The sequence below is a fragment of the Hesperophylax consimilis genome, chromosome 1 (genome assembly GCF_061612785.1).
Source record: "Hesperophylax consimilis isolate HC1 chromosome 1, BYU_Hcon_1.0, whole genome shotgun sequence".
NCBI lineage: Eukaryota > Metazoa > Arthropoda > Insecta > Trichoptera > Limnephilidae > Hesperophylax > Hesperophylax consimilis.
Genome location: NC_142836.1, coordinates 37,435,412 through 37,461,081, shown reverse-complemented (window position 1 = coordinate 37,461,081; position 25,670 = coordinate 37,435,412). Strand labels below are relative to the sequence as shown.

The 25,670-nt window shown below is 36.6% G+C and overlaps 1 protein-coding gene across 1 annotated transcript; it reads left to right on the top strand.

Annotated features, from left to right (window-relative positions):
• The first annotated feature begins 157 nt into the window (after positions 1 to 157).
• Sec24AB (Protein transport protein Sec24AB) lies at positions 158 to 25,557 on the top strand. The gene is made up of 15 exons (XM_089633318.1): positions 158 to 354; positions 2,494 to 3,903; positions 4,263 to 4,365; positions 9,588 to 9,714; positions 10,233 to 10,568; positions 13,446 to 13,609; positions 14,918 to 14,991; positions 17,950 to 18,101; positions 18,887 to 19,040; positions 19,601 to 19,776; positions 20,278 to 20,388; positions 20,779 to 20,948; positions 21,319 to 21,536; positions 22,819 to 23,058; positions 24,225 to 25,557. Exons 2-15 carry the CDS (start codon positions 2,510 to 2,512, stop codon positions 24,334 to 24,336), a joined length of 3,531 nt encoding a protein of 1,176 aa, XP_089489444.1. The 5' UTR covers positions 158 to 354; positions 2,494 to 2,509; the 3' UTR covers positions 24,337 to 25,557.
• Positions 25,558 to 25,670: the final 113 nt, after the last annotated feature.

Here is a 25,670-nt window from a genome sequence, read left to right as displayed (position 1 = left end):
AGTTTTAAAGGCTTGGTCTGGGCTTTAAAAAAAGTGTTTTCACTTTTTCGTTGGATATAGTACAGTATTGGTATTGGTATGTCTATGGTTGGATCGTTGGATACTGATTGGTGGAGGGTAGTGACGTTTCAAACAACAACCATGTTGGCAACCTATCGGGCCGACCTTGCATTATGGTCGAAGAATGTAATATAATGCACTCTATGGCGGCCACGTAAGACGGATTTGTATTTTGGATGAGTTTAGTGACGTTTTAAAAGTGAATTTGGCTAAACAATTTAACAAAAGTGTGTAGTGCGAATCATAAATTGAAGAAATGGTTTTGTGACTGTACCAAAATAATTACTATTACAGGTAAATTTCTGCAACCATCAATTAACTCATGTCACTTGTCATGATTATTCTGGCCCGAAAATTTCGCACAAGATGATCTTGCATGTTTAGCGATATTTTGATTTCTATCACTTTCGTGGGTCCTTGAATTATATCAGTTAAAAGTAAAACGTTTAAGGCGTTACCTTGCGAGTTAATAAAAAGAAGTCTAGTTTGGTTAAGGCGCGAGGGTGTACCTTTGCACCACTGATATAAGATTTAATCTTGCATCCTTTACGCGCAGTTTTACTGATTTTGCAATCAAAATAGTAAATTATTTTTATGTTATGACTTTGGTATCCCGTATCACATATAGTTCGACAGTAATTAACTCGGTACAGTAGTTGTTAAACCTTAGAAAAATCATTTTCTCACTACTACGAATTTTTCTTATTTTATACTAATATTCTTCTGTATATAAGTTTTAAAAAAGTCCATGAGGTTTTATCATGAAGTGTTGATCTTTTCTTGATAGACTATTTGTCATCAAATTCCAAGTAAATGACACCCATGTCAAACTTCAATTTGTCAACCTGTAAACTTCTACCTGGGTACTAGACATAACATGATTTCACAAGCTGAGATCTTTGCTCGTGAGATAAATATAATAGAAATAAGCGGAATATTAAAATCATAAAATTAAATTTTTTGATGAACCTAATCATTTTCTGCACTTTTAATTTTCACAAAAATAATAGTAAAAATCCTTACATTTGATGGACGGATTTTAGTGCGGATTTGATGTTTGCGAATGTTTAGTTTTAATCTAAATATGCATAAATTACTTAAGTAAGCCAAACTAAAAACCTAATAAACTATTATGTGCATGTAAATAGTTGTTTCTTGTAGCAATTCTTGAAACGAAGTGTACTTTCCATAATCTATGCCTAGAAGTGGAGCAGTTTAGTGTCTAAATTAATTTTCCCTAAATTACCCAAAATTTTAGCCTTTGTTGTAAGAAAAAGATCCATCATGAACTGCTGTTCTTCCGTGCCTGTAGAGTGATCCCCATTTTTTAGAATATAAGATTTCAGTGGTTTCTGCGATACATAATATTGCACAGATTTTAGAACAAAAAATATAGGGTAAACTTCGGTTTATGGGCGAAATTCCTAAAAAATAAAACTAGTTATTTTTATACTAACTTTGGGCCGGGGAATCCGAATCTGGAAGAATTAGGTTGCGGCAAGCAATATTAACTGAATTACACGACTTTAAAATTTCGACGCACAAACAATTTAACTGGCCATTTTGAACGCTTTCTGACAATAAAACTAGTTATCTTTATACATCTTTATACTAACTTTGGGCCGGGGAATCCGAATCCGAAAGAATTAGGTTGGGGCAAGCAATATAAACTGAAATACACGACTTAAAAATTTTCGATGCAGAACAAAATACAATACCCCATTTTCGACACGTTGTTGACAATAAAATCCATAGTGATAATAAACCTAAATCTAACTGTTTGAATAAGAATTAATTCTTCCAGATTCGGATTCCCTGGCCCAAAGTTAGTATAAAAATAACTAGTTTTATTTTTTAGGAATTTCGCCCATAAACCGAATTTTTTCCAAAATATATATTGTTTTTTATTTCGGTTTTCGGTTAAATCTTAAATATCTTTGGCTATTAGTTTTTCACCACCTAACTCCTTTTGGTATCAAATGTGAAATTCCAAACATTGTGTATAATATTATGTAGGTGCATAAAAAATACTAAAAGCTTCACCTCAACAACAAATCCTTTCCTGCTCATCTTAATGATAACTTTTGACTTTTAATCTGGATATTGTGTGTTCCACGCCATCATATTATGTATAATTACGAGTGCTGTCAGTCTGGGTGTTGGGAAGTTTGATAGACATCCCGAAAATGGTTTTACAGCTCTTGAAAGGAATACAATAAGGAAATAAATAATGTTTAATTGATTTCTTGTGAGTGCATGATAGTGCCACCTTGACCTAGATAGTTTTGTATATTTTTTACGTAAACAATATTGTTTCAACGAAATTTGAACTGACATTGAATAAATATTATTGATGTCATGTGTAAACAGTGAGAAGAAAATATTTATTGCTATGACTTATTTTGATAAGGGTTATTTTGTATTTTGTTTCAGATATAAGGAATGAAAAATGTCACATAATCCAATAATTCCGCAGCCTTCCCACGGTGGTATATTGAATATGCCATCCAAACAGGGACCAAGTGGGGATCAGACATCAGGAAGTGTGCCAAATATATTTGCCAACGCGAGTCAGCCGCTGCGACCACCATTTCAGCAACCCGGGAACAATGGGATTGGCAGTCCTTACAATCCCAATGGCCACCCCAATTCTCCAGCTTCCACGCCGTCACCCTTTACATCTTCGCCGTTACTCAAAGGGCCAATACCAAACAATATTTACAATAACAATGCAAGTCCATTGTCTTCAAGAAATTCATCTCCAGCCATGAACCAATCATCTCAGAGTCTTCAAACTTCAACTCCCCAGAGAAATCCATTCGAACCTATCCCTCAAAGGCCTCCTGGCTTGTCTCAGAATAGGACTGTTCACCCGAACTATCTGCATACCGGTCCTATAATAGGACCCTCCACTCTGAACTCTTCCAATCCAGTTCTGAGTACATCTAGTTTGATAAATCCTTCAGTTTCCGTGAACCAACCGATTCCTTTTGTGCCCCAACCAAAATATTTTTCTCAATCTCAGAGTAATGTTTCATATTCCAACATTCCTTCTCTAGTTAGTCCTATACAAAATCCCGTGGCTCCAATTTCTCAGGCTAATATGAACATAGGTTCTTTTCCTCCTGGCCAGCTTCCTCCGCAGAAGTTGATGAATCCGTTGCCTCCGACATCCTTTAACAATGCAAATTCTTCCCCAGTTCATGTGAATGCCAACTATCAACCTGCCTCGGCATTTCCAAACTGGCAGATAAACCCTAATGCCCCTCCCTTAATTCCTAGTCAAGTGCCCGCTTCTCAGAATTTCCAACCGCCACCGATTGGTTCTGCCGTTAATTCTCAACAAGTAACTGGATCCTCAATTACTCAATCCCAAAATATTTACTCCAATTCTCAAATAGAAACCACTCAAAGTGTGCCATATCCTCCAGGAGGTATTTACAACCAAAGGAATGCATTAAGTAACCAACCCAATTTGCTCAATCCACCTTCTGGTAGTCAGCCTGGGTTACAACCTAGACTCCCTCCCACAACCTCCCAGCCCCCCCCTTACCAGAATGCCACGCAAGCCAGCTTCCCCTCCACCCAGTATCCCCCCGGCTCGGGTATGGTACCCCCTCTGGTGCCCCCGGTGCTGTCTTGGAACCAGCAGCCCACTGCGCAGCCAGACTTGACACAGCAAATGGGCAAAATGAGTGTTTCGCATAATTCTTTCAGTCAGTTATGGGGCCAAGAATCAGTGGACTTACTGCAATGTCGAAATGTTCTCCCTGAAGAAAAATTGCCAGCTCCAACTGTCAAATTAAATCATCAATTCAGTCAATCAGTCAACTGCAGTCCAGAGTAAGTTTTATGCACTTATTTTTATCATCTAATAATGATGATAGATTAACAAATTATATTTGTATTAATGAACCCCTAAAAGTGATTTAAATTGTGATTGATTACATGTATAAGTAACTAATGTTTATTTACACAACAATTAAAAATGAATTCCCATGGCTTAAAAATTATCAATTACATATCTGAATCAGCCAGAAGCCAAGTCTTCATAATATAAATTACATCAAATAATGAATGTTTATTATATTAAATGAACTGAAAGCTTGAGAATTCCAATTTATTGCATTTATTGTTTTTTAATAATACACCATACTGTAAATATATATGTTAGTTCTAATACTACATTATTATCTTTCCAGCATATTTCGTTGTACGTTAACTAAAATTCCTGAGTCAAATAGTCTTTTACAAAAGTCAAGATTGCCTCTCGGTATATTGATACACCCATTTAAGGATTTAAATGTAAGTATATATTTTTTTAACTCTCCATATTAGATAATAATATTTTTTAAACTGAGGTGGTGTGAAATTATTATATTAATTGATAAACACCCTATGTAATAGATCATAGAGCCTTAATAAAAATAACAAACGAAAAATTAAAATTCTTTAGAAAATGGAAGCGCCATCGGAACCCCCTTGATTATCTCTCATTTTCATTGCTTCGCAAAAGGCAAAAAACAGTCGCTTCAGCAGCTTACAAAACCTACATTTCTACAATAGAATCCGGTATACAGCACAATGTTAAAAAAATTTGGTCCTACGTCAATTCTCAAAGAAAATCTCCTGCCATCCCTGATCATATGATTTACGGTGAAAAAACTGCTAATGACAGTAGAGGAGTAGCCAACTTATTTTCTGAGTATTTTGGATCTGTATTTTCGAATGCTCAACCTGCACATACAAGCAATGCCAGTCTTTGCTCTAATTCAAATAGCATAATCAACTCAATCGAGATCAATGAAGACATCACATTCAAATACCTTAAGTCCATTGATATCAAAAAGGGACCAGGGGATGATCAACTTCCAGGGATCTTCATAAATTATTGTAGTAAACAATTGACACCCCCCATTTTTGTTATTTTCAAACTATCGCTATCCGAAGGAACATTTCCCGACAAATGGAAAACAGCCCTGATTACCCCAATATATAAAAATGGCAGTAAAAATGATGTCTCGAACTATCGACCTATATCCAAATTACCGATACTAAGTAAAGTATTGGAAAAAATTGTTTACGATCAATTATATTCTACTATCTCACCCTCACTCTTAAATAATCAACACGGCTTCATGAAAAATCGCTCAACAACTTCAAATCTTGCATTTTTTACAAATTTTCTTCATGCTCAAATGGATATGCGATGCCAGGTAGATGCCATTTATACGGATTATTCTAAAGCATTTGACCGTGTTAATCATTATATTCTTTTACAAAAGTTATTAGGTCTAGGAATTCACGGTGACCTCTATAGATGGATCGCATCATACGTCAATAATCGGCACCAAATCACGGTTGTCAATGGTTTTGCATCTTGCTTAACGGAAATCATCTCAGGTGTGCCCCAGGGATCGCATCTTGGACCACTCTTATTTAATATTTATATAAATGACATTTCCGTATGCTTTAAAAATAGTTACTTTGTTTTATACGCGGATGACATGAAAATTTATAAAGCTATACAGTGTTTATCCGATTGTATGGAATTGCAAAGCGATCTTGATAATTTGTGCGTATATTGTGAATCAAATTTATTGTCCTTAAACATATCTAAGTGTCACTCGATTACATTTACTAGAAATAAAAACAAAATCATCTATCCATACAACTTGAATAACAAACCTTTACAACCTATGTCTACGTGTAAAGATCTAGGTGTTTACTTAGATAGCAAATTAATTTTTGACAAGCACATTGAACACATTATTTCTAAATCCTACAGAATGCTAGGTTTCTTATTAAGAATATGCAAAGTTTTCAAAAGTGCTAAGACTCTGAAAATTTTGTTTTGTTCATTGGTCAGAAGTCCACTGGAGTATGCTTCCACAATATGGAATCCTCAATATAAGGTATACATAGATTTAGTAGAAAGTATACAGAATAAATTTTCGAAACATTTACTAAAGAAATACAACAATACTACAAATAATATGTTAACTTTACAAAAAAGACGCACATTGTCAGACCTGTTGTTTCTACACAATCTGCTAAATAATAAAATAGATAGTCCCGAATTACTATCCGTCATTGGTTTAAATGTTCCAACGAGGCGTACCAGGCACACTACACTATTTCATATTGAAGCCAACAATACCAATGCAGCAAACAACTCAGTAATTACTCGCGCAATCACAACATACACCCATTACGAAAAATTACTACATTTAGACATCTTTCATGATTCCTTTCTAACATACAAAACTAACTTATTAAATTTCTTAGCATGACAAATTTCAAAAATATTTTCACATCATTTTTCAAAACTCCTATGTATTAACAGTCAATTACAATTCGTGAGCTTATTATAATTCTTATTTTCAATTCATTTATTATTATCTATCCACACACTTCGTTCCTTTTATAACAATCTCAGGCGAAATTACGTAATGACATTTTATGGACATACGTAATAGGTACTACAACTATGTAATAACTAAAAAATTTCTAACTGTATCTTATTGTACTGTGTATGTCTTAACAAATAAATAAATAAATAAATAAATCACTTTATTGAATTTAATATATAGGCAGCCAACCGGGTTTTGCTTAGCTTTAGCTTCGTCAGTGCTTATATATCAACTGAATAAAGTGTATTTATCATTTAATATTTTTAAACTTTAACTATTATGTGGGCAAATGGATATGACTGTTTTCCACCACCCTGTGTACTATATGATTCCATGCTAACTCAACACAGTGACTATTCAACACACTTTTAAAAAGTGATATAAAGTCATTAAAAACAATGAATTTTTTTTTTTAACCTAACCTACTTAACCCAGTTAATAAAGATTTTGTTTCATCACTTTCCATGACTTTATATAACTTTTTAAAGATGTGATGAATTATCATTTTGATGATTTATCCGGTCACCGTACTATATGTACTATACCCTTTGTACTATACATTCTTAATACAGTTCCAATTCTCAATTTAATCAGCAATTCTCAGTGAGGCGAAGCACTGCATAGCAGTGGTGGCTCGTGACCTTTGGGTTTACTAGTAAAGTTACAATTAAAATTGAAGTCTTTTTATAAGCCCAGAAAATATAAAGTATCAGTCTTATGAAAACTGCTTTAAAGTTCAAAATTTCCTACTTACGAACCCATTTTCGGTTACGGTTTAATTGTAAAATATGACAAATTAAGTTCTTTAGAAAAATTGTAATACATTTAACTTTTTTAATGCCAGTAGGTAGAAGTGTAGATGTGCACAGCAGGCCGTGAATTTTTAATCAAAATAAATCATTTTTAAATCTTATTTTTATAAATTAAAAACATTACACCTTGAAAGGATATTTAAATGACTTACCAAATTTATTCAATATTCGACGTTTTTGCTTCCCTTCACTTAGATAAATATATTTAAAAAAAAACGGGACATATGTATGATACAGAGGATCAAAGAAGAGCGAGTAAACTCGCTATTTTTCTATGGCTGGCCTGCTGGGCACGGCCAAGAATGCGAGTAAACTCGCTCTTGGCACAGAAGCGGTTAAAGATTTGTGCCTGAACTTTGCAAAATAATACAAAAGACATTGTCAATGTTTTTTTCTTGCATAAATCAAAACAGACAGTTTTGATTTATGCTTTAGTTATGATTTATGCAGTTTCCACTCAAACAGTGTTGAGTGGAAATTTAAACCTTATCGCCCATCTTCATGAGGAGCGTTATAGTTAGTGGCATGATTTCAAATGTTACACGACGTGGTGTGTACTGGACGGGAGTCCGCACAAGACTGTAGATTTGGGCGCCGGTTCCAAACTGTGTCTTCAACCGATGGGAATGCTCCTTTACGGCCGATGATGATGATAGTGGTACAAATTTATGAAAAATCTGCCTCCCGCACCCGGTGCTCGGTGAATGTTGGGCACTGGGTGTGCTGTCGTCTCTGCTCGCTTCTGGCGTTGGCGGTTTTCCTGAGCAGGGCCGGCTGGTCTTGATGAGGTAACACCAGAAGGTTTGGAGCAGAAGACTAGGCGAGGTGAGGCAGTTGGTGGGCAGGAGTCACTTGTTGATAATAAAACGCTTGTTTTGGTGGTAAAGTTGAACTGATTTATTATTTTTGTGTTGCTGCTTATATGCAATAAGCTTGACTCGCAGCCGACATTTAGCTGTCGGCCGAAAAGTGGTGGGGATTCTATCCGCGCCACAAACGCGTACATATGCCATTGCAAAATGTCGCATATTCATTTTGCCGGTGGTATAGCCGAAGGCAGACGCTTAAATTTGGAAGTTTGCAAAGATTTGGAAGCTCGCCTGAATAACAATTACATAGTTTTATTACATAGCAGTTATAAGAATGTGTACCTTGACAACTAGATTTTTAGTTTGTCAAGATACGACAAAAAATAAGAAAACTTTGTAAATAAAAGTGTAAAAATGATCTTGAAGTGATCAAATTTGTAAAAATGGTTAAGTTAGTATTTTTCTCAGGTCCCCCGTGACATAGCGCTCAGAAAGAGAAAAGATTCACTATGCTACGAGGTTCCTGGATTTTTGTAGAGGCAAAAAAGTAAAAATACAAAAATGGTTACACAAATATGTTAAAAAACAGCATTTTAAATATATCCTCAGTGGTAGCACATCGCAAATAGTGTTTATTTAACTACCGCCGAGGAGATGTACAAGTAAAAAATAGGCATTTGCAACATTTAATAAATTGTTATTTCATAGTAAATTTGTACATAGGAAAATCTGAATATCGTTCCGCTCAGCAAAGGTAGGTGCGCGATGCGGTACCGATGCTTTTCAGAGTCAGAGTTTTCAGGCCATTTTGGCCGAAACGGGGTAGAAAATGAGCAGTGGCGGGGAGTGAGGATTTTGCCAGTGGCGTGGAGTTGGCACATTTTATAAATGTAAACAAATTTTGATACAAAGAAATAATGTGGCCAACAACGTCCGTTACATGGTGCATTGCCTTGACAAGAGATTGATTGATTGAATTATAGGCTAGTTGCTTGACAAAACTGAAATTAAAACAGAACTTGAAAAAATCTTTCACAGAACCAGAAAATGAACGTTGAAATTTGATGAATTGTTCAAATTCTCCGAAACAACCCGTCCTAAGTGTATCAATCTTAAAGTATTCACGATGTGCGTCGTATGATCTAAGATGGTCATATAGTCTACATTTGAAAGATAAGAGTCTAAGCATTTTTTTTTTAACCGATTCTATAATGTTTTCATACTTGCAATAATGTGGATTCCAAATAGTGCTTCCATATATAGAAGAACTAAACACCAACAGACAGATGCGACGAGGGACTTTATTTTATACTATTTAGAGACAATGCCACTCACACTGTGAAACAAGAAAAATCCATTGGAGAACTTTTTTTCAAACACTTTTTGGAAAGAAACATTTAGGTTTTTTAGTTGAAAAATGACCGAGCCATGTGTGTTAAGAAGAGAATTCCCAAGACCTGGTGTTCAAGACAAGTGTTTTGTATGTTTTTTAGCATCTACCTGTGATCCAATGCAGCTCCATAGTGAGGTGTCGAGCCTGCCGCACGTACATTAATCCATTTGTCTACTTCGTCGACTTGAAGAGATGGAAATGCAATCTGTGCTATCGAGTAAATGACTGTAAGTATTTACCCTATCTTATCACATTTCATTTACTGCTTCTACAATTACAACGTCATTAAGTTATAGTAAAAGAGCCCACCATGAGAGTTTCATTAGCATTTTATTGCATCTAATTCTGTAATAGAAATAAAGAAATGTTAACTTTGTATATTACAATTTGTTTTCTTTATTTGCACAAAAACAATTATTGTGGATTAATTAATTTTTCGGAACATTATTTTATTGGGAATCTGACAAAATACCTCTAGCAGTATTGCACAACCAGCTGGCTATGTTCCGTCTGTTTCAACACGGGAATCCTCCCAGTGAAACAGGCATCCTTTGTAATATTCGTTTTGAAGATAAATAAAGGAATAAAAAGTTCCTATGGCTTCACACTTTACAGAAAGGAACATTATTGTTAGGTGTAATACAAATAAATATAAAATTATACCTTTTTTTTTTTTACTAAGTTTTGTTTGTGTTTAAAGAAGCTTGTGGAATTAAATAGCTAACTTGTTTTATTGTGTTGGCAGTGCCCGAAGAGTTCCAGTACGACCCGGTGAGCAAGACATATGGCGAGCCGCGCCGTCGCCCTGAGATCCAATCCGCCACGCTAGAGTACGTGGCCCCCAGCGAGTACATGCTGCGACCTCCCCAACCTGCAGCCTACACCTTTGTGCTGGACGTGTCCACCGAGGGGGCGCGCTCAGGATACCTGGCGCTGTTCTGTGCCACACTCAAGGCGCACCTTGCCCAACTGCCGGGTGATTCTCGCACGATGGTCGCATTCATCTGCTATGATCATGCCGTGCATTATTATTCGATGAGCGGCTCCAAGCCCACGCAGATGACAGTCATCGATATTGATGGTGAGTTTTCGTGACCTCGTTTTTAAAAACATATCAATCACACAAATATTTTTTTATAATTTTACTATGTATCAATAATTTCTAGTTGAAGTAACCTTGGTATGATTATCAATTATTACAACTCGCAATGTAAATGGTCAACTTTCTATAGCTTCGTTTATTGATACAATCACCTCAAGGGCGATTTACCCTCATTATTGTTAATAGCCTTTTTTTAAAAGCGTGTTTTTAAAATTGTTTAAAAACTAAATGGATGGTCATTCTAAGAATATGGAGCCAGCGTGAGAATGCTCTGTCCTCAAACTTTGCCGCATTCATACAAGAAAATTCACATTTTATATGTCTGCTACGCAATCCTTGACCGAGCCCAAGATTGTACATCTTAAACTTACGATGTTTGAATGGATTTAGAGGCTCATTGCAGATGGGATGTTTTTGCATGCTCGTTTATATCAAACTATTTTTGTGATACAAATACAGAAAATGTCTTAAATGATGCTTAATCTTGTCCCTTAAAGTAATTACTGAAGAATTCTATTACTGATTTGAGTTTCTGTGAGAAAAGATTTGACATTTGACTCCATAGAAAAGTACGAGAAACATGACTTTCCATTTAAAGTAAATTGTCTATTATATTCTTATATTTTATATATTACGACTGTATCTACACTGAAACTGATAATCTAATATAAATACGCACCCACGTATAACAAACTAAACTAAATAGAAATAATTAAACAAAGAATAACATTATACTAGCAGTTAAAAACCCGCTCCGCGGGTTTTTTTCTGCTAGGCCCTGCGGGCGGCTCTTACTTGGGCTTCGCCCATTTTAAGTGATATTAACAACAGTTACATTTAATAGATAGATATTAGAAAATTCACAGAGAGAGGGTGAGTATATATATATTGTTAAAACACGGAACAGGAAGGAGTTAATTAATAATAACATGCTAAATTTACGCATAATAAGAATGACAGTTGTTTGAATAAATGAAATTTTACGTATTTGTGATGGATTATTTCAAATGAAACACTATTATTGACTACATGTCTACAACTGATATTAACTGTTATTGTACCTAATATAATTAGCTCATAGGAGACTTGCAGTGCTTAAATATGTGTTACAACCGTCAATGTCTATAAGTTGAATCAATATCGTTTAGTTTGTCACAATTAAAGATAGTTTTAACAAAGTTGACTTAAATAATAGATTATTACATATTGATTAATTGTACCCGTGTTTATGAATAAAAGGAGGGTAATTGTGCGATGACATTAGCAGTCGGTTTAATTAAAAGGTGTTAATTTTACTCCAACTGGTGGTAATTCCTTACCCACAACTGTTACTGTATCTAATAAAGTTTAAAGCTAGATTATATATACACCTTCATCAGGAGAGTAAAAATCTATATATAAAGGTAGATTATTACAATATAGCGCCCCTGAGGTGATATCTCACAAAAGCGGCGCTATGCAAATTGTCCAATAAATAAATAAATATAATGTTTACATTTTATTGTGTATACACCGAAGTCAAAAATTAAATATAGATTGCAATTGGGAAAGAAGAAGTGGAAGGAGGGAGGGGGGAGGGGTAAGAGTAGGCTGGGTTTATAATAATTAGGAATTACAATATCGTTAGACGGGAAAGACCAGTTGAGTGGGAAAATATTTAAAAGAGAGTTTATAAAAAAATTCTTGTTAATTATATCTGCTTTTATATTAATATGTTTCCTCATTTCTAAAATTTCAAAATTATTTATAGTGAAGTATTTTAAGACCTGAAAAAAACAAATAGCATATAACCATAAAACAATATATTCATAAGACAAATAGCATTTAATAACGGTTATTCTAATAAATTGATAGTTGAAATACTAAATAAAAAAATTAAACACATTCTCTTCAAACGGTCTTTCTAAAGATAGAAATAAACAATGGCGTAGAATTCTGTTTGTGGATAACGATACTTCTAAAATTATATATATAAACAATCCTGGTACCATTCAACTGGCGTTTTACACTAATAACAATGAAGAAATATATTCTTAATAATAAAGATAGCAAAATTCAAACAAAAAAATCAGGAGTTTAAAAACTCAATTGAGATGATTGTAACAAAGGTAGAACCAATAGAAACTTTGAAGTCAGAACTAAAGAATATCGCAGGGCTATAAATGGAAATAGTGAATCTGAGTTTGCAAATAATCTTTTGAATAATGATCACACTTTCGATAAAAATTCAGGTCTTAAAATACTTCACTCAGGATATAAAGCATCGCAAATAAATAATTTTGAAATTTTAGAAATTAGAAAACATGCCAATATAAAATCAGATATAATTTATAAGAAAAAAAAATATAAATAATAATGATAAATGCCATTACAAAGTGATAAGCTTCCAGAAGAAATCTTCTTATAAAACGCTTGTTTGGTAAGTAGTCAAGTATTGTGAGCTGCATATTTAAATATTCGCGCCAGGCATTTGGTTCGTCTTTAAACCGCCAGAGGTGCGCTCTGTCGGCCATCTTGAAGAAACGCGTGAATTTTTATAAACGTCAAACATAATCACGTAACTGTGGAGAATTTTCATTTTAATGTAATTAATCCAATGGATTATGAACTTTTTAAAACATATTTTCTTCGATATTATCCAAAAATTATATGAGCAGAAACGATGCTTTTGAAGAAATCTCGTATTATTATGAGGCGATCCTATTTTAGTATGGAATAGTGTCTTAATATTCAAGTTACCCGAAACAGACAATTTTAATTTGACCAATCAGAGGGCCTACATCGTCCAGACGCTGGGACAATAATACTATCAGATTAAAATGTAGCCATGAGTACTGAACCGAATGGTCTTTTCAGATATATTTGTTCCGAGCCCGGAGGACCTGCTGGTGAACTTGGTGGAAAAGCGCACGGCTGTGGAGGAGCTGCTGGAGTCGCTGCCCGGTCTGCACGCTAACCCCTCCCCCTCCTCCACCCGCAGCGCCCTGGGGGCCGCCCTGCAGGCCGCACATAAACTCACCGTAATACATACACCTAACCTTATTAATTTCGTCTTTCTTCTAAAACTAACCTCCAAAGCATAGATAACAGAAACAAGGAAGGTTTGATAATCCATCACATCTACACACAGCAGCGCCTCGCCTTCTGTTTCTATCTACACACCAAATGCTTATCTTTCAATGCATAGTCACTTTGATGGTCCGTGCAATTTGGTTGTACCTCAACGTTAGTTGTCAGAATGCTTCCATTCCATATCTCCCTTTGTTACTACTATCTGTCCTCCCAGCTGTGCATTCCTGATAATATCAATTCACAACAATCCTTAGATCAGCAACTCTTTAGGGTGCTTCAATCTCCATCACCTAATTAATCAACGTAATTTTTGAAAATTGTGAATGGCTCCCGTTAAATCCCTATTCTCGGCCCGTTTCAGCTTTTGACTAAATTGTGATTATGATCTGATGAGCATAACAAGATAACCATTATGCTTGACAGCCAATCACAATATGACCAAAAGCTGAAATGGACTGAAAATCGGTATTTAACGATGACTGTTCAAAAATTCAAAATGGCCCTGATTGTCTATTTGATAGTCATCAAATGTGATGGAGTTTAAAAAATATCTACCTTAGATCAGCAACATCATCTGCTGAAGTTGAAGGATTCAACATTTAGTTCAGATACATAACACGCTCTTAGAGCTTGGAATACAATTCCCACATGAACTGATCTAAGCCGAACAAAAAACTCTACAAAAATCATATTCCTAAATAAACTTAAAACCCTTATTCCAGAGCTAGTTCATAGCATTCTATCCTATCCTAAATTCAGTAGCCTAATTTTTTCCACTTTGTAATTTAGGATTTTTGTCTAATTAATCAGCATTGAACATCTTTAAATATTTATTCACCTGTTTTAGTTTATTTTATCTATGTTACAGAAAGATTATTTAACTATTGTAAAATAAAGTTGTCAGTTTTAAAACTTTTGGCGATATTTTACAAAAAATTAAGGTTCTCTAAAAATCCTGTAAAAATAGCAATTTATTTACTTTCCATGTAAAAATCTTTTCACAAAAATGATGTACATACAAATTACTAATTTAACTAGATACATACAAATACAAATACACAAATTATCTATATTAGATAATAAATTTATTAAATGCTCACCAAATTATTACATATGACACGTTTTCCCCATATAGGCCATATAATATAAATAAATAAACACTATGTATATTGCACATTATAAGCTACAATCTTTTCTTGATGATTGTTATCTTCTCTTATTCTATCTATGTAATTAATCGATGAGGTTATTTGCAGGCTCCTACCGGTGGTCGCATCACGGTATTCCAGACCTGCCTAACTAACGTGGGCCCAGGCAGTTTGACAGCCAGGTAAATAATTCTCGTTATTGAAACTCATAATTGCATACATACATATTACACTAGCACTTATACAGCATACGGCTTATCACCCTCTTGTCGGGTAAACGTTGTGATAGTGGAATTAATTTAATTTCTGGAGATATTAATTCCGTCACTATGCTGACATTATTATCATGTAGTTAGAATAATTTATGACTATATATTGATAGTGGAAAATTTTTTCAAAACTGTGAAATTTAAGATATTTGTGTATGAATTATTATTTGTACAAGCAATACTTTATATTACACTCTTAACTTATTACTTACCTACTGTATTACATACTATAGTGATAACAGATAATCTTTTGTTAAGATGCAGTCTTATCAGTGATTATCCCATGATTTAGGACCATGTGGTTTTTAAAATTTATGCATTAATTCTGTACCTAAGTCAAAGATCAGTTGTCACATTTTTTAAATTTAAGCGGGCCACAGATAGCTGCTCACAAAGTCCATGGCCACTGTATCAGACAGAAGTAAGATACACAAGACTGTGAATGGGCCGGTGATCCCAATCCTCGGAGGCGTGAGATGTCGTCCTTCAGTGGCGTGGGGGAGTAGAACAAGGCCATCTCTGAAGCCGCAGTAGAGCTGGTCCGATCACTTCTCGCTTGTTCTTAATGCTGATCCCGGGTCTGGTCCAAAGGGGTAGGCAAGTCCGTGGTCCAGGATGAGGCGGGGGTCAGAGTAAAAGAGGGCGAGCAGAGGCAGAAGTCGGAGCGAGGTAGAGGGCAGAGCAGAGAGAGAGTTGTAGAGCTGGTGATGGTTTCTGGAGATCTGCATTTCTAAGGGGTCTGTGCCCGTTTTATAGGACGCCAGCGGTGGCCCCACCCTCCCACGGGTCCTGCTTTCTCTTTGATTCTCGGAATCTAGAGCCGTGTTGGGTTGCGATGGCGGCGCCCCGCCGGTCCTTTTACCGCCGCTCGGCCGGTAATTTCGGGCCGTGGCCGAACGTGTCTACGGCTTTCCTTTTTTTGGGCACGATCCTCAGAATCGTGCCCGTGGGCCGCAATGACGGCGTACCACCGGTCATTTGTAACGATATGATGGCGCACAACCGCTTGCTTCGGGCCGTGGCCGAACGTTCCCACTACGTTTAGGCACGATTCTCACAATCGTGCCCGAATTGAATATCATTTTATTTCACCAGCTAAAATTCTCTGCCCGTATTCCTCTAGCCAAGCTCTGACGTTTTATTTATTACAAGATCACATACATATTCCTAGCAGTTTATTCAATTTAATAACAGGGCAAATAACAAATTTTAATATGGGGCGACCGCGTCAGAGCCCGGAGCAGTACGTCCGTTACAGCCACTATTGACACAACAGCTATGTGGCTTGATACAGCGATGTGGTCACACATTGCTAGCTGAGCTACAACATGAAAACGCCCATTTTCACGATGCTTTATCAAATAAAAAAACAAACACGCGTAACTCGTTCAAGCGCTCGCGACGGTTTGAAGAGTGGGAAAGGCAGGAGCTGTGAGTGGGGGGAGAATCGTGGCCCCGTAAGCTTTGCATGGCCAGCGCATCCGCTGCAGCCCACGCGTGTGCGTCTGACGTCACATACCCACGCAGCCATGCATAGCGGGCGCGTGGCCCGCAATATATTGTTGTGTATGGCAGCTCATAGTGAACATAGCTAAAGCCACTTGTGAAACGTAGCCGTGCGCAGCTATCTGTGGCCCGCCTTACTTCGCTAGACATTACCATTCGATAACTATTCTTTGTACAACATGTATAAATGTTAGTATATCACGAAAAGGCGGACAGCCTAATTTTGACTTGTGAGGCAGAGGCATGCATTCCATGCAGGCACATAACCACTACCTACCCTACCACATAAAAAATGAATAATATTAGAATTTATAAAACTTTTACAAGAAATCAAACCACACTTTAAAAAATATGCGCGAAGTAGAGCTACTGATACGAATCGCACTGTTATAAGGTGTCAAAGGTAGAAACAAAGTATGCGTCATATTTATAGTACTATAGTACTATAAATAAACTATGTACATATAGTACTATAGTACTATACGTTATAGTACTATAAATAAACTTGGTAGATAGCTGCCTCAACACAGGCTAAGCCTAGTGAGGCGGGCTATGATAAACCTTAACACATAACTACATTAACATTTTTTTTATTTACATTTATTTTACCTACTGTTTATATATTACTTTCCGTTGATAAAATTATATACTCATCTAATTTATAAACCAATGGACACACAACAGTCTTTCATATATTTCTATAGTTATAGTTTGAAAATTTGTCACAATAAAGATATTATATTATTATTATTATTATTATTTAAGTGCTGAATGTATTCTACAAAAAAAATTGTACATGTGAGTATCTGCATTCAAGGGATGATTCGTTTATGTTAGTGTCGAAAAAGGCCATGCCTTTGGGTGCAAATGTTACGTCACTACCAAATGTAGCAACCAGTGCCATCTGTTGATGCCTCTATTAATTAGTACAACTCTAACGAAATAATGATACTATTAAATTGGCTTTTTTATAATACTGACTCTTTTATTTAGAGAAAAAATATATCCAGTAATATTGGCTTTTAATTATGCATAAATCAAGAGGTTATTTTGATATTTGGCCAGTAGCTTAGCAATTCTTAGCGATAACTTGAACAAAGGTGTTGTTGGTGGTAAGTTTTTAAATGTCAATTAATTGGCTGTTTTTCAAACTGATTAAAAAAATCGGTGCACTCCACTTTTGCAGAGGTACAGAAGTTATCAATGACTCTCTTGTAATGTTTGCAATTCTTAACTATTTAATCTATTATTGACAAGGAAAGCCTAATTTACCGACACCATTTTCTGTGCTAGTTACATAGTTAACTTGTAATTCGATACGAATTTGAATAATGTCTTATTTTATGTTTGTTTTTGAATTTTCAGGGAGGATCCAAATAATCGTTCGTCCAAAGAAGTGGCTCATTTGAATCCCGCCACCGACTTCTACAAGCGCCTGGCCCTGGACTGCAGCGGGGTGCAGGTGGCCGTGGACCTCTTCCTGCTCAATTCCCAGTATGCTGACCTCAGCACTCTCAGTAAGTGATCAAGACCTTTACATCTTCAGCCGTGTTTGGTGACCAGATCTGAATAGCAAGGTACTTACCCACCTTCCTTTTCCCCTCACCACTAACTTCAGCCTCACAACATGCCCCAATTCTTATTTTATAAAAACAGTTAACAAAAAACAATCGGGGATTTCATACTCCAACTGGCTTCGGACGGTTGGGACTCTTGTGCAGTATTTAAATAAAAAAATGTTTTCGCGGTATGTGTGATTGGTACTTTAAGATTTCCCACTTAACAAGTTTCATGCTTCATGTTTTTTCATACAAAACTTAAATTTGGATTTGAAGCCAAAATACCCAACCAAAATGAATAATATTTTTTTTACTGAAAAGGTCTAGCAAATATCTAGTATGGATTTATGCTTTAAATTATAAAATTACATATTTTTATTTGTTTTTACATATCACTTTTTAAATCCTGATAAGAGTTTTTATTATACCGACGTGATCTGAATCCTTTCGTTAAGTTTTAAAATGGAAGAGAATGATTTTCTAAAATGACTTATTGATAAAAACATTCAAAAGTAACTACCTCGCATTCGTTTCGGTAATGATGTAATTTTACACTTAGTACGTACCTATGGTAGAAATTTGCATCTTCTTGAACCTGTTAACAGTTAATATGCTGTACATAAAAATGCTAACTTGCTATTATTACATTAAAATAACATTACGCATATTAGTATGCCTTGTGTTTTGAAGATAAAACATGTTCTTATCATGCTCATGTTCAACCAAATGGTTCTTTTTTCCAGGTGGAATTAGTCAGTTCAGCGGAGGATCCGTATACCACTTCCCGCTGTTCCGGGCTGACAGGGAATGGCAAGCTCAGGAACTGCAGCGTTGCCTTACTAGATATCTAACTAGGAAGATTGGCTTTGAAGCTGTCATGCGAGTGAGATGTACCAGGTAAACTTCTGCACTTTCTTCCTCACTATAAATTAATAAACAGATGATTATTACATACTGTATGAACTCTGAGATGTTTTCTTATCATCAATTAATCAACTTACAATATTTCAATAAGCAACGGATTCCTTTCCTCATTTTTTTGTTGTTTATTATATGTATATAGTTTTTCTACCCGATTTCATCTGAGATTACGTTTATGCAATATAAATACATGTAAGACAATACGGCACCTTGCCTTATTTCACACCACAATGGATTTTTCAAAGCTCAATAGCTCATGATGGAAATGACATTGGAGGCTGAAAATAGCAGCGAAGACCCAGTTTTTTGAGACAGAAAAAGCTATCAATGTTTCACGACCCCCGAGTGATCGAAGAGTTTATACTAACAATATTGCTGAGCTCATGAAGGAATGACATTGCGAGTTGAAGGGAGTTTCGCAGATCTAGTTGGTCCATATTTCGTTGTTCAAAGTGTTTCTGATGCTTCAGGAAAAAAATGTAAACGCAAAATTTTGAGGTTTTGCTTAGCATTTTAATGAATGCTGTGTGTTTCAGGGGCGTAGCAATACACACATTCCACGGCAGCTTCTTCGTCCGCTCCACCGACCTGTTGTCTTTACCCAACGTGAGTCCGGACTCAGGATTCGGGATGCAACTCTCGATCGAGGAGAGTCTGGCCGATGTTCAGCATGTGTGTTTCCAGGCAGCTCTGTTATATACTAGTAGCAAAGGTAATAACAACCCATATATTTAATACAACATCTCACTATCAGCAGTGCCTAATCAGTTACCCATCAACTGTCTTGTTTATATTTTACAAACTGAGCTAAATCAATTCTTCAGCTATTCAACTTCTCATGTGATACATATTTATGCAACACCTCACAATAACAGTATCTTTGCTATCTACAACCCGGGATAACTATATTTCCACTCGGTTGGTTAAGGAACTTCAGGGTTGAAGGTATTCTCAGAATCGAAACGCTGCTTTAAATGACTAGACTCAATAGCCACACGACATACGCCAACTTAGGAAACCATAAACCACTGGTTGCAGGCAGTCTGTACTCTGCCCTATTTACATGGTCAATGGGTTCTAGGAAGGATTTGTTGAGAGTCTGGATTAAATGAGGGGGGAAAGTTGGATGGCGTCACTGTTTTATTATTGGAAATTTCCATAATTTGGAAATCTGTTAAATATTATTAAAACAATCTACTTTATTCTTTTTCAGGTGAAAGGCGTATTCGAGTTCACACCATGTGTCTTCCTGTAGTCAACACTTTATCAGATATTATTCATTCTGCGGATCAGCAGTGTATAGTAGGACTTCTAGCGAAAATGGGTAATTTGTCACTTTATCGCTATTGTCTATGGTTATCTCTATTGTCCATGGTTATCATTATTGTCTATGGTTATCATAGATGTCTAAAGTTATCGTAGATGTCTATGGTTATCATATATATCTATAGTTTTCATAATATTATGTCACCATCTATTTTTCACATGTTTTCTATTGTTACATATTTTTTTTTTTTTTTAAGAAAGATAAAGATTTCTAGGTTACGAATAACCTGATAATGTTTGAAAATCCTCTACAACTATCACAGTAAGCGGAAAATGTTGCTTGTGTCGTGATGGGGGACTTTGTCAGCCGAGGAATTAAACACATTACGCCTGGGTGGGACCCAGACACGATGCCAACTCAACCACTGACCGGCAATTTTGATTTAAGGTGTGGACCGTTCTCTAACATCTTCACTGTCGGACGCCCGAGAAGCCCTACTCAATGCAGCCGTGGACGCCTTGGGAGCCCAGAGGATCACCTCGGGGCCGACCTCGGGCCTAGTGGCCCCCGTGTCACTGAGACTGATGCCTCTCTATCTCTTGGCACTTCTTAAACATGTAAGAAAATCTTCAATTATGACACAGGATTAATTAATTTAGTCTGGTAGACCTTGTGTCACATGAAACATGTTTTTACATTGCACTGAAAATTACGTTTATCTCATTAAACTCATTACTTTATTAAACTCGCATCCCCTGAAGAATATTATAGTCGTACTGTTGATAGATCCATCGTAAACTCTCCCTTCTTCTCATAAATAATGCTTGTAACAGAAATAGATCTCTCAATAAAGCTTTGTGGCAGGTCCATATTATTATATTGTAGTATGGCACATTGGGTATTGGACTATCCACCCAGTCTTGCTGGAGTAAAACTACAAATTGATAATTGATAATAAAAATAATAATTTATAATGTGTATTTCCAGCCTGCATTCCGCACCGGCACGTCAACGCGCCTGGATGACCGCGTGGCGGCCATGTGCGCCATGAAGAGCCTGCCGCTGTGCAGCCTCATCCGCGCCATCTACCCCGACCTGTACCCCGTGCACTGCCTCGCCCAGTACCTACAGCCGGTGGCGGACCAGAGCGAGGGCCAGCAGGAGTCGGTGCCCTGCCCACCGCGCCTACATCTGAGCGCTGAGAAGTGAGTGATCATATTTGATTCTTCGCCTGTAAATATATCCTACATATTTGTCTTCTCAAAACATCATCGGCTCTTCAAACCTTCTTAAGTCTTGGCTGCCTCCAGGAAAACACCTAGCCGATATCCTGCTGTTTCTCCTCAGTTTATATGGACCTATATTGTCACCCAGTTGGGTGACTTTGTGAGGCAGGTTAAGGTAAAGGCTAAAAGGAATTTAATGTGGGTTTTGAAGTTGCTCGATTTAAATGAAGGCGAAAAGACCATTTCACATGTTTGTCATTTTATACAAGAATAATTTGGAAGAAACCACCCACTTTTCATATCTGTAAGCAGGTGTCCAGTTCCTGTTTACCGATTATCTTGCAAGTGCTCAGGGGCTAATGGTGCTGTTCTTTCAAAATTCACTTTGATTGATATGTCATCACCATTTTATTCATTTTCGTTGTCTGTACTCATAGACATCCATATTGATACACCAGCACATCAGAGAAAGAGGAACAAACCAAGTGCTCGGATCGTGGATGTGGCCTGACCGTCTCCCTTTCTGTGATTTGTCAATAAATGAATTTGACAGTATACAGGCAACTCAAATCGTAATATCACTATTTAAAATAAAATCTGCTTATGAATTACTAACTTTTTACAATGGCGAGCAAATTGCTGGCTGCGTAAAAAACTTAACTAAAAAATCCCAAATCGGGTAAACAAAAGTTCGGGCCACTTTTACATATGTGTTTTAATTTACTCGCTTCACTCATATTTGCATTGCTACACAAACCGATTTGTAGACAGTTCCGTTAAAAACGAACATTCAGACCCTCCGCAGAAAAGACTCTTAACTGCGCTGCAAACCACAACTCCGCACAGGGTCCGGTTATTTCAATGCGCTCTTCGGAGATCAACGTACAACTGATGTCGTACTTTATTCATAGCACTCTCCAACCCTCCTGGTGCCAAACATATTGGTAACATGGTTTGCCTACAGTTCTTTGAAATGAAACCCAGATTTTATGTTAGGGCAAGTTGGCAATTTGTATGTCCATATCTGTACTAAAAATTATCTATCTTGTCTCCCAAAGGTTATTAACTTAAGTTTCTTGCTTAGTTAATAATGAATATCTCTTAAGCTTGTCTACGCGGGTGTCGCATATGTAATCCATCGGAGGCTTTCCCCATAGTCGTCTCCATGTTTCATATGTGATCCAAGAAGTTTCACTCAAAAGTGATGTGTAGTAGGGTATATTGCATTGAAAAGGCCAGCATTAAAAAGGTTAATTTTCAGGGTAAATGCAAACGGCGCCTACCTCCTGGACCAGGAGTCCAGCATGATCCTGTATGTGGGACACCGCGTGGACGTGCAGTGGCTGCAGGCGGCCCTGGGCGTGGCGCACCCTTCGCTCGTGGGTCCCGAGGGCTGGCACTCGCTGCCCACGCTGGAAACGGAAGAGAATTCCCTGCTGCACGCCTTTGTGCAGCAACTCAACGATGACAGACCGTTTGCGGCGCCCATTCAAGTCATTTTGTAAGTTGTTTTTATTTTTGTTTTAAGGAGGTTCCCTGTCAAAACAAAACATTAACATAACAGAACATTTGAAAAATGAAGAAAAAGAACAAACAAACACTAATCCCAACCTAACCTATTATTTTATCATGTTCTGTTTTATTTATTTATTACTTTATTAACCCTTTCTCTGCCGGAAGGTATTTGGTGTGGATGTACCGGCAGGCCGCGAAATCAAATCGCCATATAGAACAGCATTTTAATGCGCTAATTTTATACGGTTGGCCTTGTGAGCACGGCTATCTAGAGCGCGTATACGCGCTTAAGGCACACAACCGGTCAATGCCCTTTTTTAGGGCTTTTACAAATATAATAATACTTTTATTATATTTTTTTTTTTTTGGAAAACCTTGCACGTGAGTTTCACTGTATACTAGAGGTGAGGCGTATTTATCGTACCCAGTAAAAATACCGGGTATTTTCATGCAATACTTTGTACTTGTGACAAATCTCCAAAATACTCACAAGTATTACTGGGACTGAGTATTTATTATTTTCTGTCCACAGTCCTCAGATAGGTATAAAATACTTGTGAGTATTTTGTAACCGGTATTTTTAACAGGTATTTTTGATAGGTACTTTCAATAGGTACTTTTAATGGGTATTTTTAAAAGGTATTTCTAACCGGACGAAAAATATGTGGGTAATTTTCGACGGGGAATTTCTTAGCTACCCCCCCCTATGGATTTGAAAAATTTGTGCAGAATCCCACATCGGAAATTTTCGTGGTGAATTACTTCCTTCAGAAATTCTCTAACAATCCCCCCCCACCATGGATTCGAATATTAATTTAAATTTAAATTATTGGAGGGAATCATTTTTACGTAGAAAATTTGTGGGGAATCATTACTCACAAGCATTTATTACTTTCCATCCCCAGATACTCAGGTGTCCTAATCCTCAGGTCGGTATAATATACTTTTGAGTATTTTGTAACCGGTATTTTCTTGTACCTTTGTACCTGGGTACAAACCCAGTAACGAAAAGTACTCACAGGACCTACCTCTACTGTATACCCATGTTGAAAAACATTTGCGGTAATAATTAGATATTGAATTTGTGGCAAAGCAGCAGTTTGTTGGAATAATCGAAATATTATTTATATGTATCAATTTTGTGTATTTCAGGGACACAGCCCCCAACCGAGCGCTGTTTACCGACAAGCTGCTAGACGACCGGGTGGAGTCGGCCCTATCCTACCACGAATTCTTGCAACACATCAAGTCCCAGTTGAAATAAACTAACTATCCAACCAACCAAATAGTCTTATCGCCACTTCCTCAACGTCGTCGAGTCAGAACTCAGTTCAGGTGTAAATAATAACTTAGTTTTAATCATGTTTTCAATCTAACTATCATTCTTGTAAAAATGATAGTCATGGTTTATGTTACTCCAAAAAGGTCATGAATTGCCTAGGTAGTGTTATTATAATGTATTAAATATGATATATAATAAATATAATCAAAGTAATGTATTTATTGCCGGGTTGAACTGTTTTTTTCGTTAATGAATTTATCATCCCTGGCCCAACACTACGTGTTAGGTTTTTGCAGAATTAGCCATGAATTAACCTGAGCACACACCTTCGAGTACACCATGCTAAAATCACCAAATGACTGAGTGGGACACGCTCGGTCCTCGAAACCATTTCCCACAACACTCATCAGTCCCTGTAGTACACAATAATCATTTGTTGCCTCTCTCATGTTAGTGTTATTGCGATCAAGTGCAGTAAAACACTCTTATAAGGTTTAAAAAAATATGTATTATGTGGGTTCCAAATCAGACCTTTTTTAAGTTCAGTTTTCAAGGAACCAAAAAAAAATCTTATGTGGGGGTTTTACAGTATGTTGCCGCATTTTCTTGACTTGTTTCAATTGGTGAAAGCATCCATTTTAATACAATCTGAATATTGGGAATGGTTAGTTAATACATGCATTATAATGAGTGGAAGTTTTAAACAATGTTACAATTTTAACATTATTTTGGGGCGAATAAGGTTCTTCTTCCACAGGGATTCGCAAGTATCAGATATTCGATGATTCAGGTATCTTGGCAACTTCTGCCGTACGTCTGCGTGGAGGTTCGTACACGAGCATGTGTTGCCGACATTTTGTAAACTCGTTGGCGGTGCCAGTCTCCGCGACCAGCTGGGTAAAGTTGTTTCCTCACGAATCGTCGTAAACATGGCGCACTTGTTTCAGATATTTTGCAACAATGTGTCTGCTTTAGATCAATTGACATTTCGAGAATGCAACAATGATTGGTAGCGAGGCAGGTCTCGTGATTTCAATTGCGATGTGTACGGACTGTGCGTGACAAGTTTGCGATATTTGTACACAACATGAGTATCTGATACTTGTGTATCCCTGGTTAAGAAGGGCCTGCTACACATTTTAGGAATAGATATTATTTAATTTATATAAATGCAATGATGAAGAATTATTTATAATAAACTAATTTAAAACAAATTTAAAAACAGGTTTTATGACTTAATTGATATTATTTTATTGTCACTTCCTACCCCACCCGCCCTTTGAAGTGAGTTTTTTTCAGCAAAATTTTGTTATTGA